Here is an 18,637-nt window from a genome sequence, read left to right as displayed (position 1 = left end):
TATGTAAAATGCGGTATTTTTTTTTAATTTTATCACTCCCAAGTTTGAACATGTAAACCTTGGATTTTTTTTAAGAATTTGTCATAATATACTCAAGATTGGTCTTATTCGAAAGTTCGCGTCGCAACAAACACAGATATGCAAACGGAACTTAATTTGGACTTTTGGTTCAAAAGATATAAGAGATTGATGGTGCGATGACGGATGATGTTGAGGTGCCTGCTGCTGGTCCTCGTGGATGTATGTATGTAGTAGCTGAGCCGTGCAAAAGAGTCTGGTTTATGTATGTGGCAAGTGGAGGATTAGTCATGCATTGTGTACAGTGAAGGCTGGCTTGAAGCTAAGGCGTTGGTCATGATTCATGATGGGGTATGAGTTGAGTTGGCTCGTTATCCATCATTGTTTTTCGTTGTACTCTTGTTCTGTGTTATGATCTGTCTCTGGAAGCAGCTGTCTGGGAGTCCATCTCTGTGGGCTGTCGTGATAATTCATTCACCGGGAGTCTATCTCTGTGGACTGTCGTGATAATCCACTGGAAGCAGCCCCATCTCTGTGGGCTGTCGTGATAATTCAGTCACTGGGAGTCCATCTCTGTGGACTGTCGTGATAATAATTCATTGGAAGCAGCTGCCTGGGAGTCCATCTCTGTGGTCTTGTACTGTATGTTCTGATGCCTAACAAGTTTATCTCAAACACCTATCCACCTAGTTAGATAACAATTGAGAGATGACCGAAAATTGGCATGCCATATATAGAGAGTTGCTTGTAGCTTTGGGCAGACACAAAGCACAACAAAACCATCATTCCACGAGCAGATCGACAGGACTGGGAAGGCAAGAGCTTCGCTCGACAAGTTTAGGACCAACCAACCAACGATGAAGAGCAGCACGCTGGTGGCGATCCTAGTCCTCCAGACCGTCATGGTCATGGGAATCCTCTCACAGGCCGCCGCCAAAGGTATGTACGTACGTTCCAGTATTCTGTCCCGGCCGCAACAACGTCTAATTGCATGTTTGTGATCGATGGCGTTGAGATCTTAGCTCATAAGTACGTACATGTGATAATTAGCTGATGCGAATCCAGTTAGCATGCAAGATTGAGATTTGATTACATGCGGATGCGGTTGGTGCAGATAATTTCCCCAAGTGCTGCGACAACTGCAACTCCTGGTCGGGGTACCAGTTCTGTGACGACGTCGGCCCCAGGTGCCGCCGCGGCTGCGCCAACTGCCAGGTGGTGCAGACGAGCCCCGTGAAGACGATCCGGTGCGGAGATGGACGCCCCGTCTTCGACGGGCGCGACACGCCCACGCCCTGCCCGCCGCCGTGCAAAAAGCACTGATCGCTCCAGCTCCCGCAGACACTGATGAGATCGATGTTGCGCCCAAAACATAAAATAAAAAGGCTCCGATGAGATGAGATGAGCAGAGCCATGCCCAGCCTTCTCTTTCCTTTGAGAGATAATAATAATATAGTTGATGTTGCTTTTTAAATAAATAAATAAACACGGGTATCAGTTTATATATGCGTCTCTGCTTAATCAAATAAAAATCAGTTTATTTGTTCGATATATTTGTGCTGTCCAGTGCGCAACGGTGAACGGACCCTTCTCAGTGCTCAAGCATGTAAGAACGGTTGTCACACTCGGTGTGAGTCGGAATAATTATTTTTTCCAACGTTTGCAACGTAAGGATAAACTCCGGCTTTGCACTGAAAGATACACGGCTTACGTTTGTACTGTCCAGTTGTCATGGTGATCTCACGGCAGATGTCATAGGATGGCTAAAGAGTGGGACAGACACAAGGGCACCGGTGGGTTCCAGAGGCGAGGTTGGCACGCGCAAGTTTGACACGAGACGTACCCAGGTCCGGGGCTCTCCGGAGAGATAATAGCCCTAGTCCTGCCGAGTATGGTTTATATGAGGATGATACAAGCTTGCTCCTAGAGCTGTTTTGGGGAGGAAGCAAGACGAGCCCGTGCAGACGCTGCTCCTTCTCTCTGTGGGTGGACACGTGTGTATGTGTGGATTCTACTGATGATCGCTTCGCCCCTGTACATGGAGGAGCACCGGGGGTCTTATAGGCCGCCCCCTCGGGGTTACAATGGTAATACTACATGGGCACGGGGCCGGGTTGTCAGTGACTGGAAGCCGGCGCTTGGACCCGCTGGGTACCAGGGTATGCCGGATTCTCCGGGAAGCACCGTGCCTCGGTTTGCCGTACGTCACAGAGTGGTTGAGTCGGGTCAGCAACAATGCCAGGACGCCTGGTCACCGTCGGTCCTTGTCGATGGGACGGAGGCGCACAATGGCCATCCCCGCGTTGGTGAGCGGAGTAGGTGGGCCACTGTAGCCATGCTCACCCTCTCGTGGGGCCCTGCCTTGCCGTACGCCTAGAGGGGACGGACGCTAACCCGCCGCCGGGTTGAGGGGCAGGCCGTGGTTAGGCTTGTTTGTCTTCTTGGTGTTTGTCTTCTTGGAACCAGCCGGCATGCGCATGCCGGCTGGCCGGGTCGCCACGCCTGGCCAGGTTGCATTGGGAAGCCAGCCAGAGTGAGCGGGTTGAGGGGCGTTGCTGGCCTCGATGTTTTTGAAAGGGTTCTGGGCTTCGTTGCCTGCCCGGGGGCCATCCCCCCGACACTAGTCCCTGAAGCTGTGAAGGCTCGCCGGCTTCAGGCAGGGGGGCCTTCGCAGTTTCACCCCCGAGAAGGTGGCTAATGTTGATGAGGCTTGCGACCGCCGGGTCCGGCAACACCAACTGTGTGCCGGCTTCCGGAAGCCGGATCGCGGCATCCCGGCATGAGCGGGACACTGAGGAGTCCGCCGAATCTTGAAGGGGAAGGGACGCGCCTCCTTGGCCTCGTTGAAGAGGCCCTGACAGGCTACGCGCGCGATGGGACGTTGCGATGGGCTGGGGCCCGCCACTCCGTGCCCTCGTCCCCCGCGCAGGGATTTAATGTGGCGGCCGCGGACGGTTGCCCTTCTCGATGCAGTTAATTCACGCGTGGGTCGTGCCCGCGTAATGCAGGGAAGTGGAAAGGGTGGGCGCAACCGATCCCACTTCCCACGTCCTTGTCGTGGTTATAAATCGGAGGGAGGGAGCGGCAGAAATCATTCACGCACGCGCCCTACACCCCCTTCTTCTTCCTTCACCTAGCTCTCGAGCCTGAGACCATTTTGTCGCGACGCTCCGCCGCCACTCTACCTCCAACGAGCAGTGCCCAGCGGCTGCTTCGGTTGCTCCTTCTCTGCCGCGCCTTCCTCCGCCAATCTTCCCCATCAATGGAGCGGCCCAAGGGGTCGTGGGAGGGTCCGAGACCACGACGGATGATATCGAGTACCTCCGCAACACGAGGCGGCTGCTGCCGGTGATGGAGGTGGCAGCGCGCGCGCTCGGCAATGATATCTCACCGCGACCAGAGGGGACTGAACGTGTGGTCTTCCTCACCCACTTCAAGCGCGAGTTCGGCCTTCCGGTGAGCGATTTCTTCTGCTCCTTTCGTAACTTCTTCGGGCTACAGCCGCACCACTTGGGGGCGAACGCGGTGCTGCAGCTCTCCGGCTTCGTCACGCTGTGCAAAGCATATCTAGGCATGGAGCCCACAGTGGACCTCTAGGTCCGGTTCTTTTTCCTGAAGCAGCAGGGGCCGTCGGCCGGCGTGATGTCCGCCTGTGGAGCGGCCTCATCTCGGTCCGGTGGCATGAGACATACCCCAAGATGCCGCTGGAGGATTCCGCCAAGAAGTGGCAGAACTCCTTCTTCTACGTCCGCAATCTGGGCGCGGACCACATCAACTTATCACCGTTCACCGACGTGACGCGGAGGCCAAGCTAAACTGGAATTACAGCCCCACGCACCCGCCGCAAGCGCTGGTGAACATGAGCCACCAAGTGGCGAAGATGGTGGCGTGTGAGGGGCTGAAGGCGACCGACCTCATCACGGCCTTCATAGCGCGCCGGGTGCTGCCACTACAGCACCGGGCGCATATCATGGGCAAGATGGACGGCCCGCAGGACCCCACCCAGATGTCGCTGCGGGAGGCGGTCGCTGACCGGGTCAACAACATCTCTAAGGCCAAGCTCGTCATGGAATGGCGCTATGGGAAATCACCTTACCACCAAGGGCATCCGGCACCCGCGGTGAGTCCCTGGTCTCCGTACTTTGCTATAGCTGAGCTCTTCTTCCGCCCTGACGCTGCGAAGGACACGTTGTTGCTTGTAGTTGAACGGATGCCTGACGAGGAGAAGGCGTAGGTCCTGGCGGTCGGGCGAGTCGGCCTGACCGAGCGCGCGCCCACCGGCGAGGATGAGGAGCCGGCCTAGGGGAAGCTGACGGGCGGTGAAGCCGGCATGGCGCACCACAGTGGTCAGTTTACGAACCCGGCCCTTCTGCGAGATTGGCCGGACGATGACGAGGCGTTTTTGACGGAAGTTGGTGGCGCAGCGGCCCCAGCAGGAGGAGACAGCCGTGCCAACCACTTGTGGCGGCTGAGGAAGGCGGCTGGAAGACGGCCTCACGGGAAGGATTCAGTGGAGACGACACGCCAAAGCCAGCTGCGAAGCACACGGTGGGAGCGCCGCCGCCAGGAGGCAGGGGCGCCGCCAAGAAGCCGCGACGGGTTCTCCCAGCCGCGCCGCCGAGGCAGGCCATCTCGACAGCGATCGGGTAAGCGTACTTGCTGGTTTCCATTCGCGTGCTTGATCTTGTCTTCCTTATGCTATCCTGGCGGCGCGCAGGACGCCACTGGGCCTGGCTATGGCGGCTACGGAAGCCGTGGCAGGGGCTAGCCCCGTGCCCCAGAGGACGCGGACCAGCGCCATCGACCGGACAGAGAGCTCGCCCGAGGATCTAGACCTGGACCCGGAGGACACGAAGCCATGCGCCTGGCGGGATCGGAGCAAGGCCGAAAACAAGCTAGCGGAAGTCTTGACCTAGGCCTGGGAGAGGGTCTCTGCCACGAAGAAGAGGGCCACCATGGACCCGGCTTGGCCGGAGGTGGCGGCGGGCACGGAGCCGGCCGCGACCATCATCGAGCCCCAGACGAACGAGGGGCGTACCCGGGTCGAGCAGGTGGAGGTGGAGGATAGCGATGCCGACGAGGACGGGGAGATGGCTGCGGACGCCCCGCTCCAGGACGACGCGACCCACCGAGAGGGGCCGGAGGGGAGAGGCTTGACGAGAGCACCACCCCAGACGGAACACCACAGGGGAGCCGACCGGAGTGCCAGAGTTGACACCGGCTGGAACGCCGGAGGCAACGCTGGCCGTTGAGGAGCCGGCCAGAGGCGAGCGCGCCTTGGCGATTCGGTTGCCGACAATGGCGCCGAGGAGTGGACCTGCTGCGGGAGGATCACAACCCCGAGCCGGAGCCGGCCAGGCCGTGATTGGGCCGCGCACTCAGGAGAAGGCGGTGATGGATGCCGTGCGCTAGAACCTCCACGGATGGGAGGAGTGGCTTCAGGCCTTCGCCCAGAGCGAGTTGGAGCGGACAAGGGAGCCAGAGCGTTCCATCGTGGTAAGGATCTGCTTCCTTTCTTGTTTCTGCGGCTTGTTAGTGGGGGCGCACTAGCGCACCCACTGGGTGTAGCCTCCGAGATTCCGGCCAACTATGAAGTAGTTGGGTCGAATCTTAAGAGTATTTTGTGGTTTTTTGTCAACTTCTGCCTTCCTGCAGAACTTGGATGGCTTCCGTGTTGGCATCTGAAAGATTGTGGATAGGCGCTTTAAAATAATTACGATTTAGGCTTGAACAAATGCGGAATAAACCTAGTGATTAATTTGTCAAGCACAAAACCTACAACAACTAGCCTCACCTATGTGCACCAACAACTTATGCTAAGCAAGATAAGTAACTACGTGATAGCAAGATATATGACAAAGAACAATATAGCTATCACAAAGTAAAGTGCATAAGTAAATGGCTCGGGTAAGAGATAATCGAGGCACGCGGAGACAATGATGTATCCCGAAGTTCACACCCTTGCGGATGCTAATCTCCGTTTGGAGCGGTGTGGAGGCACAATGCTCCCCAAGAAGCCACTAGGGCCACCGCAATCTCCTCACGCCCTTGCACAATGCAAGATGTCGTGATTCCACTAAGGGACCCTTGAGGGCGGTCACCGAACCCGTACACTTTGGCAACCCTTGGGGGCGGTCACCGGTACCCGTCAAATTGCTCGGGGTTATCTCCACAATTTAATTGGAGACCCCGACGCTTGCCCAGAGCTTTTTTTTTGAATTGGAACACCTTGCATTCCAAGAAATCACCGATGACCAGCCATATCGGCGGTCACCGCATCGGATACAACTTTAGGGAGGTTTACCGACCACACATGGTAGCCGGCATTGTCGTCCACCTACCAACAGCCGCAAGTTCATGGGCAGGAACATTACACAAGCGAGGGCAGAAAGAGACATTCCACTCAATAAAACGAAGCTGGAGGGGGTATTTGATCTCACGGAAAAGGGCGCCCAGGGTGGAACGGTCCAGTGTAGTCGTCGTGACAGCTTGCTGGATCCCGATGCAGCCCGTCTAAAAAACAAGAGAGAATTCCTTATTTGGCCCTTTCTTAAAATTCTTTGGCCCTAAAAACTTTATATTTCCTTTCTTGACACTTAAACTTTCTTTTGTTCCCTACATGACACTTCCATCCAACTTTCCATCCGGCTGTGTTAACTTTGACGTACAAAGACAATTTTACCCTTGATGATAGTGTGTCAGAAAAAAAAGGAAGAGAAGGCGCGTGAACACGAATGAATGAAAGTGTTGTACTTCGGAGGGCTCACGTTCAAATATCCATATCCGCTACCGCCCATATACAATCGTGTTGCAGCTCCATCCATGAGAGCCTGCCACGGTACTCATGCACTAACGAATAGTGCGCTGCATGTTTAATTGTTTAGGGTTACTGCTGCCGTGGGCTTGTACTGGGCTTCCGTGTCCTCAACGTGATATCGCACGGATACCTGTATTGGCGCCTCCTCTACAAAAAATGTATTGGTGCCGTATTGAATGTATCTGCAACGTATTATATGCGGACACGCTGATCCTGGACGTGTCAGAGGAGCTAGCACACGGGTACGTTCAAAGCTAGCACAAGAGGAAGCTAGCAGCTTGATTGATTTGCCTGGAAACGAAAGAGTGCACGCTCGTCTCATGTGCGTACGTGGACGGTAGAAGCTAGTTCTCAATCAATTGGATCGATTCGATCTGGACGGAATACTCTCATAACTATCTTACGAATTCGATCTGGACGGTAGAAGTTTAGATGATTATTAACTGTAATATTAATCTGTATTACAAATTTATACGCTACAATGTGACTGAATGAGTCATCATTGTTCCACTCATAATATAATAATAATTATTAGACCCCTACGATATCATTTTATGATTAGTACTATTTTTGTTTGTTTATTCAATCACAATAAAATATATATCACATTACCTCTGTGTTTGCATGTAAATGATCTTGTCACACACTGCACTAGGGTAACATAGTCTTTTTAGGTCAGACTTAACACCGTTACTAGGCAAAACTGACGGAAGTGTCATATAAGGAACAAAATAAAGTTTGAGTGTCAAAAAAAGTAGAACAAATTTTTAGGGCCAAAAAGGGAAGCAAATTTTAATAAAGGGCCAAATAAGGAATTCTCTCTAAAAACAACCCGTCCCATGCCATGATCTTCAGCTAGCTTCATTGCATGCATCAGGGCACACGCCTCCGCATGTAGGGCTTCGCACATGTGTGTTAAGTTACCCGCCGCAACAAAGATCACCTCTCCAGTATGATCACGAGCGATGCAACCCCAGCCAGCATGCCGGGACTCCGGGTCGAAAGACCCATCAATATTAATCTTGACGACATCCGTGGCCGGGCAAGTCCATCTGGGCTTTGGTTTTGCTTTGCTATTTCCTTGCTCCCGAAAGAATAGGCGCCATTCCATAATGTGTTTTGCCAGCGTGAAGCCAAACTCCTGGATCGTAGCTCTTTGAGTGTTGTGGTTAGCCTTGTTTCGCTCCGTCCACCACATCCAGAGAAGGAAGATAGTATGTAATTTCTCATCCTCTGGCAGGGAAACAATGAGGCTAAGGAGTTGGCGCGGTGACTGGCATGAAAGTAGCTTCTGCCTTGTCTGCTCCAGCCCGCACGCCTTCCATATCTTCTTCACCTCCTTACAACGAAGGAAAACGTGGCCTTCGTCTTCCTGTAGCCGGTGGTATATCACACAGTCCGTCTCCAGCTACACGCCGATTCGCTCCACATTCCTCAATAGAGGATGGCTGTTATGGGCCAGTTTCGACATAAAATGATGTACTTTCCCAGGACATCGCACCTTCCAAAGCTGCTGCCACATCTTCCTGTCTTCATCTCCCCCGGACGAGCTTTCCCCACGCGGGCAAGGCCGTTGTCTCTGGAGCATGTCAGTGTAAACCCTATATGCCGATCTGACCGAGAACAAACCCTTGTTGTCAAATTTCCAGGCCACAAAATCCTCATGGTGTTCAAAGATTGGAATCTGCAGGATCACTGCTGCGTCCCCCTGGCTAAAAGTTTGTTGCACTAGCTGCTCATCCCAGGCGTGAGATTCTGGGTCAATAAGTTCAGAGACTCTTGTCAACAAGTTAGCTCCCTGAGGAGTGCGCGGGAAACATACTGGCCCTGACGGCAGCCACGGATCATGCCAAATGCGAATCTGCTGCCCGTCGCCCACTCTCCAAACCATTCCCTCTTTGACCACTTGGATTCCTTGCAGGATACTACGCCACACATAGCTAATTCCGGGTGTTGGCACCGCCAATAGAAGGTCGCCACTAGGGTAGTACTTGGCGTGTAGGACCCGGGCGCAAAGGGAGTCAGGAGCTTGGAGAAGGTGCCAGACTTGACGGGCTAGCATGGCGATGTTGAAAGCGTGAAGATCCCGGAATCCAAGACCGCCTTGCTCTTTTGGCAAAGTCATGCTCTCCCAGCCCACCCAGTGGTGCTTATGTTCATCGTCTTGGTTTGCCCACCAGAACCGGCAAATCATAGTGCAAATGTCATCACAGAGGCCCTTCGTCAGGTCAAAACAAGCCATGGCATAGGTGGGAATTGTTGGAAATATGCCCTAGAGGCAATAATAAAAGGATTATTATTATATTTCCTTGTTCATGATAATTGTCTTTTATTCATGCTATAATTGTATTATCCGGAAATCGTAATACACGCGTGAATACTTAGACCACAACATGTCCCTAGTGAGCCTCTAGTTGACTAGCTCGTTGGTCAACGGATAGTCATGGTTTCCTGACTATGGACACTGGATGTCATTGACAACGGGATCACATCATTAGGAGAATGATGTGATGGACAAGACCCAATCCTAAGCATAGCACAAGATCGTGTAGTCGTTTTGCTAGAGCTTTTCCTATGTCAAGTATCTCTTCCTTAGACCATGAGATCGTGTAACTCTCAGATACAGTAGGAGTGCTTTGGGTGTACCAAACGTCACAACGTAACTGGGTGACTATAAAGGTGCACTACAGGTATCTCCGAAAGTGTCTGTTGGGTTGACACGGATCAAGACTGGGATTTGTCACTCCGTATAACGGAGAGGTATCACTGGGCCCACTCGGTAGTGCATCATCATAATGAGCTCAGAGTGACCAAGTGTCTGGTCACGGGATCATGCATTACGGTACGAGTAAAGTGACTTGCCGGTAGTGAGATTGAACGAGGTATTGGGATACCGACGATCGAATCTCGAGCAAGTAACATACCGTCTGACAAAGGGAATAGTATACGTGGTTGCTTGAATCCTCGACATCGTGGTTCATCCGATGAGATCATCGAGGAGTATGTGGGAGCCAACATGGGTATCCAGATCCCGCTGTTGGTTATTGACCGGAGAGCCATCTCGGTCATGTCTGCATGTCTCCCGAACCCGTAGGGTCTACACACTTAAGGTTCGGTGACGCTAGGGTTGTATGAATATGAGTATGTAGCAAACCGAATGTTGTTCGAAGTCCCGGATGAGATCCCGGACATCACGAGGAGTTCCGGAATGGTCCAGAGGTAAAGAATTATATATAGGAAGTGTTGTTTCGGCCATCGGGAAAGTTTCGGGGTCACCCGGTATTGTACCGGGACCACCGGAAGGGTCCCGGGGGTCCACCGGGTGGGGCCACCTATCCCGGAGGGCCCCATGGGCTGAAGTGGGAGGGGAACCAGCCCCTAATGGGCTGGTGCGCCCCCCAGGCCCCCCCTGCGCCTAGGGTTGGAAACCCTAGGTGGGGGGCGCGCCCCACTAGCCTTGGGGGGCACTCCACCCCCCTGGCCGCCGCCCCCTTGGGAGATTGGATCTCCCAGGGCTGGCGCCCCCCCTGGGGGCCTATATAAAGGAGGGCAGGGGAAGGGCAGCCACACCCTGTGTCTTGGTGCCTCCCTCCCCCTGCTACACATCGTCCTCCTCCCGCAGCAGCTTGGCGAAGCCCTGCCGGAGTTCTGCTGCATCCACCACCACGCGGTTGTGCTGCTGGATCATCATCAACCTCTCCTTCCCCCTTGCTGGATCAAGAAGGAGGAGACGTCATATGCTCCGTACGTTTTTTGAACGCGGAGGTGTTGTCCGTTCGGCACTTGGTCATCGGTGATTTGGATCACGGCGAGTACGACTCCATCATCATCGTTCTCTTGAACGCTTCCGCACGCGATCTACAAGTGGTATGTAGATGCAATCTCTCTCCCATGACTCGTTGCTTAGATGAACTCATAGATGGATCTTGGTGAAACCGTAGGAAATTTTTTAATTTTCTGCAACGTTCCCCAACAGTGGCATCATGAGCTAGGTCTATGCGTAGTTCTTTATTGCACGAGTAGAACACAATTTTGTTGTGGGCGTAGATCTTGTCAACTTGCTTGCCGCTACTATTCTTTTCTTGCTTCAGCGGTATTGTGGGATGAAGCGGCCCGGACCGACCTTACACGTACGCTTACGTGAGACAGGTTCCACCGACTGACATGCACTAGTTGCATAAGGTGGCTAGCGGGTGTCTGTCTCTCCTACTTTAGTTGGAGCGGATTCGACGAAAAGGGTCCTTATGAAGGGTAAATAGAAGTTGATAATATCACGTTGTGGTTATTCGTAGGTAAGAAAACGTTCTTGCTAGAACCCAATTGCAGCCACGTAAAAGATGCAACAACAATTAGAGGACGTCTAACTTGTTTTTGCAGCAATTGTCATGTGATGTGATATGGCCAGAAGTTGTGATGAATGATGAATGATATATTGTGATGTATGAGATCATGTTCTTGTAATAGGAATCACGACTTGCATGTCGATGAGTATGACAACCGGCAGGAGCCATAGGAGTTGTCTTTATTTTGTATGACCTACGTGTCATTGAAGAACGCCATGTAAATTACTTTACTTTATTGCTAAACGCGTTAGCCATAGAAGTAGAAGTAGTCGTTGGCGTGACAACTTCATGAAGACACGATGATGGAGATCATGGTGTCATGCCGGTGACGAAGATGATCATGGAGCCCCGAAGATGGAGATCAAAGGAGCTATATGATATTGGCCATATCATGTCACTATTATATGATTGCATGTGATGTTTATTATGTTTATGCATCTTGTTTACTTAGAACGACGGTAGTAAATAAGATGATCCCTTATAATAATTTCAAGAAAGTGTCCCCCCTAACTGTGCGCCGTTGCTAAAGTTCATCGTTTCTAAGCACCACGTGATGATCGGGTGTGATAGATCCTTACGTTCACATACAATGGGTGTAAGACAGTTTTACACATGCATAAACACTTAGGGTTAACTTGACGAGCCTAGCATGTATAGACATGGCCTCGGAACACAAGAGACCGAAAGGTCGAACATGAGTCGTATGGAAGATACGATCAACATGGAGATGTTCACCGATGGTGACTAGTCCGTCTCATGTGATGATCGGACACGGCCTAGTCGACTCGGATTGTGTAACACTTAGATGACTAGAGGGATGTCAATCTGAGTGGGAGTTCATTAAATAATTTGATCATGAACTTAGTCTAAAATCTTTGCAAAATATGTCTTGTAGATCAAATGGCCAACGCTCATGTCAACATGAACTTCAACGCGTTCCTAGAGAAAACCAAGCTGAAAGATGACGGCAGCAACTATTCGAACTGGGTCCGGAACCTGAGGATCATCCTCATAGCAGCCAAGAAAGATTATGTCCTAGAAACACCGCTAGGTGAAGCACCCATCCCAGAGAACCAAGATGTTATGAACACTTGGCAGTCACGTGCTGATGATTACTCCCTCGTTCAGTGCGGCATGCTTTACAGTTTAGAACCGGGGCTCCAAAAGCGTTTTGAGCGACACGGAGCATATGAGATGTTCGAGGAGCTGAAAATGGTTTTTCAAGCTCATGCCCGGGTCGAGAGATATGAAGTCTCCGACAAGTTCTTAGTTGTAAGATGGAGGAAAACAGTTCTGTCAGTGAGCACATACTTAAAATGTCTGGGTTGCACAACCGCCTGTCCCAGCTGGAGATCAACCTCCCGGACGAGGCGGTCATTGACAGAATCCTTCAGTCGCTCCCACCGAGCTACAAGAGCTTTGTGTTGAACTACAATATGCAAGGGATGGTGAAGACCATTCCTGAAGTATTCTCAATGCTGAAGTCAGCAGAGGTTGAAATCAAGAAAGAACATCAAGTGTTGATGGTCAATAAGACCACTAAGTTCAAGAAGGGCAAGGGTAAGAAGAACTTCAAGAAGGACGGCAAAGATGTTGTCGTGCCCGGTAAGCCAGTTGCCGGGAAGAAGTCAAAGAATGGACCCAAGCCTGAGACTGAGTGCTTTTATTGCAAAGGGAAGGGTCACTGGAAGCGGAACTGCCCCAAATACTCAGCGGACAAGAAGGTCGGCAACACTAAAGGTATATGTGATATACATGTAATTGATGTGTACCTTACCAGTAATCGTAGTAACTCCCGGGTATTTGATACCGGTGCCGTTGCTCATATTTGTAACTCACAGCAGGAGCTGCGGAATAAGCGGAGACTGGCGAAGGACGAGGTGACGATGCGCGTCGGGAATGGTTCCAAGGTCGATGTGATCGCCGTCGGCACGCTACCTCTACATTTACCTACGGGATTAGTTTTAAACCTCAATAATTGTTATTTAGTGCCAAGTTTGAGCATGAACATTGTATCTGGATCTCGTTTGATGCGATATGGCTACTCATTTAAATCCGAGAATAATGGTTGTTCTATTTATATGAGAGATATGTTTTATGGTCATGCCCCGATGGTCAATGGTTTATTCTTAATGAATCTCGAACGTAATGTTACACATATTCATAGTGTGAATACCAAAAGATGTAAAGTTGATAACGATAGTCCCACATACTTGTGGCACTGCCGCCTTGGTCACATTGGTGTCAAGCGCATGAAGAAGCTCCATGCTGATGGACTTTTAGAGTCTCTCGATTATGAATCATTTGACACATGCGAACCATGCCTCATGGGAAAAATGACCAAGACTCGTTCTCCGGAACAATGGAGCGAGCAACCAACTTGTTGGAAATCATACATACTGATGGGTGTGGTCCAATGAGCGTTGAGGCTCGCGGAGGATATCGTTATGTTCTCACTCTCACTGATGACTTAAGTAGATATGGGTATGTCTACTTGATGAAACACAAGTCTGAGACTTTGAAAAGTTCAAGGAATTTCAGAATGAAGTAGAGAATCAACGTGACCGAAAGATAAAATTCTTACGATCGGATCGTGGAGGAGAATATTGAAGTCACGAATTTGGTACACACTTAAGAAAATGTGGAATCGTTTCACAACTCATCCCGCCTGGAACACTGTTGGAAATATGCCCTAGAGGCAATAATAAAAGGATTATTATTATATTTCCTTGTTCATGATAATTGTCTTTTATTCATGCTATAATTATATTATCCGGAAATCATAATACACGTGTGAATACTTAGACCACAACATGTCCGTAGTGAGCCTCTAGTTGACTAGCTCGTTGGTCAACGGATAGTCATGGTTTCCTGACTATGGACATTGGATGTCATTTACAACGGGATCACATCATTAGGAGAATGATGTGATGGACAAGACCCAATCCTAAGCATAGCACAAGATCGTGTAGTTCGTTTTGCTAGAGCTTTTCCTATGTCAAGTATCTCTTCCTTAGACCATGAGATCGTGTAACTCCCGGATACCGTAGGAGTGCTTTGGGTGTACCAAACGTCACAACGTAACTGGGTGACTATAAAGGTGCACTACAGGTATCTCCGAAAGTGTCTGTTGGGTTGACACGGATCAAGACTGGGATTTGTCACTCCGTATAACGGAGAGGTATCACTGGGCCCACTCGGTAGTGCATCATCATAATGAGCTCAAAGTGACCAAGTGTCCGGTCACGGGATCATGCATTACGGTACGAGTAAAGTGACTTGCCGGTAATGAGATTGAACGAGGTATTGGGATACCGACGATCGAATCTCGGGCAAGTAACATACCGTCTGACAAAGGGAATAGTATACGGGGTTGCTTGAATCCTCGACATCGTGGTTCATCCAATGAGATCATCGAGGAGTATGTGGGAGCCAACATGGGTATCCAGATCCCGCTGTTGGTTATTGACCGGAGAGCCGTCTCGGTCATGTCTGCATGTCTCCCGAACCCGTAGGGTCTACACACTTAAGGTTCGGTGACGCTAGGGTTGTATGAATATGAGTATGCAGCAAATCGAATGTTGTTCGGAGTCCCGAATGAGATCCCGGACATCACGAGGAGTTCCGGAATGGTCCGGAGGTAAAGAATTATATATAGGAAGTTTTGTTTCGGCCATCGGGAAAGTTTCGGGGTCACCCGGTATTGTACCGGGACCACCGGAAGGGTCCCGGGGGTCCACCGGGTGGGGCCACCTATCCCGGAGTGCCCCATGGGCTGAAGTGGGAGGGGAACCAGCCCCTAGTGGGCTGGTGCACCCCCCCTGGCCCCCCTGCATCTAGGGTTGGAAACCCTAGGTGGGGGGCGTGCCTCACTAGCCTTGGGGGGCACTCCACCCCCCTTGGCCGCCGCCCCCTTGGGAGATTGGATCTCCCAGGGCCGGCCCCCCCTGGGGGCCTATATAAAGGAGGGCAGGGGGGAGGGCAGCCGCACCCTGTGTCTTGGCGCCTCCCTCCCCCTGCTACACCTCGTCCTCCTCCCGCAGCAGCTTGGCGAAGCCCTGCCGGAGTTCTGCTGCATCCACCACCACGCCGTTGTGCTGCTGGATCATCATCAACCTCTCCTTCCCCCTTGCTGGATCAAGAAGGAGGAGACGTCATCCGCTTCATACGTGTGTTGAACGCGGAGGTGCTGTCCGTTCGGCACTTGGTCATCAGTGATTTGGATCATGATGAGTACGACTCCATCATCACCGTTCTCTTGAATGCTTCCGCACGCGATCTACAAGTGGTATGTAGATGCAATCTCTCTCCCATGACTCGTTGCTTAGATGAACTCATAGATGGATCTTGGTGAAACCGTAGGAAAAATTTTAATTTTCTGCAACGTTCCCCAACAGGAATAGCTTGGGCCACTGTTTTGATCAGGATCTCCTTCCCTTTCTTCGATAGCAGCCTTATCTTGTACCCTTGGAGTAGTTCCCAGATTTTGTCCCGGATGTATTCAAAGCACAACTGTCAGGATCTACCCACGTAACTAGGAAGGCCCAGATATTTCCCTTGAAGTCCTTCTCCTCTAAGGCCCAAAACGTGGAGCAACGCTTGTTTCTTTTGGACCGGGGTGTTCTTGCTGAATTGTATCGCAGATTTGTCCCGGTTGATCGTTTGACCCGACCCTCTTTCATAAACCTCTAAGATCTCATTGATAGTGGCCATACTCTCCTCCGTAGCCTCCAGGAGTAGAAGCGAATCGTCAGCAAAGAGAAGGTGGGTTATGGACGGGGCAGTAGGTGCAATCCTTATACCCCGAATCCGCCCCATCTCCTCTGCACGGTTGATCAAAGAAGATAGCCCTTCTGCGCATAACAGGAAGAGGTGCGGTGAGGCTGTGTCTCCCTGCCTCAACTCTCGCCCCGGTATCACCGAATCAGTACATCCCTCATGGATTTTGAAACGGTATCGAACAGTACTCATGCACTTGCAGATCAAGGCCACAAACTCTGGTGCAAAACCCAGTTGGATCATGATTTTCTCCATGAAAGCCCACTCCACACGGTCATACGCCTTACTCATATCAAGTTTCAAAGCTGCAAAATGCGTGCCGCCCGTCCTCTTCCTCTTGAAGAAGTGGGTCATTTCATATGCCAAGATTGTGTTGTCCAAGATCAGCCTGCCCGAACCTGCCATGGGGGTAAACAAGTTAGAGAAATAGTTAGTTACGAGGGCCTTCAAACCCTCCTCCCCCGACACCTTCACTCCATCCTCCCTTCTCAACATATGGATCATATTCTTTTTCTTCCTCTCCGAAGAAAAGGCCCGAAAATACTTTGTGTTTCGGTCTCCTTTTGAAAGCCAGACCGCATGGGCTCTTTGACGATAAACCAGGTCAAGTTGGTCCTCTAGCTTTTCTAGTTTATATTTCACTGTTAGCTCCCTTTGAAGTTGGGCTTGTGAGATTGGTTGGCGTCGGACCTGCTCAAGTTCGTCCTTCAACTTCCTGGCCCTCTTCTGGAGGTCTCCGAGCACATCGCGGCTCCAAGTATGGAGAGTTTTGTTTACAGCCCCAAGCTTGCTCGCCACCGACGGTCCTTGTGCCCCTTCCCACGCCTCCCACACGAGCTCGTCACACCCCTCCTCAAGCAGCCAGCATGCTTCGAAGCGTTTGGCCTGTGGGCCGCACTGTCTTCCCCCCATTCTCCTCGTACCACGCAGCCACAAAATCACGGGTCTATGATCGGAGTGGTGCAAATCATCGTTCACAACTTTGTAATATGGGAAACAAGCACATCATGCCGGCGAGGCCACAACCCTGTCCAGCCTCTCCCGGATATACCCATTAACACGGAAATTATTATTATGCCAAGTAAATACGTCTCCCTCAAGGCCGAGGTTAGTGAGATTACACGTTTGTAAGGCATCACGGAAATTCTGCATTAGGGAGTGCCCTCTAGGAACACCTCCTTGCTTCTCATGGTTGAACAAAATCTCATTGAAATCTCCAAGGCAGACCTAGGACATGTTAGATTGATGATTCCGAGTTCTCATGAGCCGCCAAGTCTCCACCTTCTTCTCCATGCGTGGTTCTCCATAGATACCCGTGAGGCGCCATTTGAAACCATCTTCCTCCTGCACTATGACATCAATGTGCATCCTCCCCATCCATCTGAGTGTCACATCAATCCCTTTCTTCCAGAATAACGCTAGGCCACAACTCTTCCCCACACAGTCCTTTACTATCAAATTTTGCATCCCCAACCGACCACGAAACTTTTCCATTCTCCTCTTATCCAGATGGGTTTCAGACAAAAAGAGAATGTCGGGATCCTCCTTCTTCTGGAGAGCCAGAAGACCATGAACTGCCGGGCCATTTCCCAAACCCCGGCAGTTCCAGGCTATAGTCTTCATTGCTGCCCGCCAGGCTGTACCTGCAGCCCGACGTTAACTACATCATCTGATGCACTCTCTCCCATCTCCACCTTCTTTGACTTCTTCCTTCTATCCTCCTGTTCACCCACATCATCCCCCGTTGACATCCCCCTCTTCTCTCCCAAAACGCTAACATCTCCACTTGTGCCTTCAGGGAGCATCCTCCCCTTCGCGCGTTTGAACGACTCTGCCAACCTTGCCCAATTCCTCCCTGCTTTTAACACTGTTTTGCAGCACCCCTTCATTTGTACCAGTACTGTTCACGTTGATCTGCATGGCCATGTGCATGGCCTCGGTTTCTGCGCCTTGTGCATGACTCCGTTCGGCCTCATTCGCAGCCCCTGGAATTTGTGGTGGGTGGCCCCCCCGATGGTGTAGCATGACACGGTTGGTCCCCCGCCGCCACCTGCACAGTTACTCCCACCAGTCTGTCCGCTCGGCCATCCATCTCTCCATCCGCCCCGGTCCTGGTAAAACTGCCACGTGCATCCAAAGGACCTGCACCATCCCCCACCTCCAGATTCTCCTTCTCCTTCCCCACTATCTTCTCCGGACCAGCAGCGCGCTCAGACTGCACTCCAGCATCATCATATGTGAGCTTTTTCTTCGAACTGCCCCGGCTCCCACCCTCCGCCTGCTTCAGGGGGCTAGTGACCTCCTGACCTCGTTCTTCCTCCTCCACCTTGTCAGCCCAGCTTGACTTCTTTCGCCATGATGGTGCATCGCTCCCAGATAGTGTTTTCCCCTTCCATGACCCTGTGCTCCTCGACCCCTGCCCTCTTCCCGCGCTACTTTGGCGCACCCCCACCCTTCTCTTATCCATGCATGCTCGTAGCCATGGGCCAAACTACTTCCTTTCCCCCCTCTGCAACTGTACTTGCACAGCTTGTCCACATGGCCAAGAACCCCACATTTGTAGCAAAAGTCCGGCAGGTATTCGTACTGGAACAGGCACCAATTCCTATCATCCTCCACCTCCCGATCTTTGCCACTCGTTATCAGATTCTGCTTGCCCACTTCCTCCTCCAAGGTGAAA

General features: G+C 51.5%; 1 protein-coding gene across 1 annotated transcript; it reads left to right on the top strand.

Moving 5' to 3' along the window:
* Nucleotides 1-761: 761 nt before the first annotated feature.
* On the top strand, nucleotides 762-1,539 carry LOC119306559. Its single transcript, XM_037582743.1, has 2 exons — nucleotides 762-957; nucleotides 1,133-1,539. The coding sequence occupies exons 1-2, from the start codon at nucleotides 876-878 to the stop codon at nucleotides 1,339-1,341; spliced, it is 291 nt and encodes a 96-aa protein (XP_037438640.1). The 5' UTR covers nucleotides 762-875; the 3' UTR covers nucleotides 1,342-1,539.
* Nucleotides 1,540-18,637: the final 17,098 nt, after the last annotated feature.

This window comes from Triticum dicoccoides, chromosome 5B (genome assembly GCF_002162155.2).
Source record: "Triticum dicoccoides isolate Atlit2015 ecotype Zavitan chromosome 5B, WEW_v2.0, whole genome shotgun sequence".
Classification (NCBI taxonomy): domain Eukaryota; kingdom Viridiplantae; phylum Streptophyta; class Magnoliopsida; order Poales; family Poaceae; genus Triticum; species Triticum dicoccoides.
This window is presented reverse-complemented; position numbering and strand designations above follow the sequence as displayed.

Excerpts from the sequence above, each read along its gene's own strand:
- LOC119306559 (XM_037582743.1), top strand. The coding sequence starts at position 876 with ATGAAGAGCAGCACGCTGGTGGCGATCCTAGTCCTCCAGACCGTCATG. Across the intron at positions 958-1,132 it reads CTCACAGGCCGCCGCCAAAG|ATAATTTCCCCAAGTGCTGC; the intron begins GTATGTACGTAC and ends CGGTTGGTGCAG.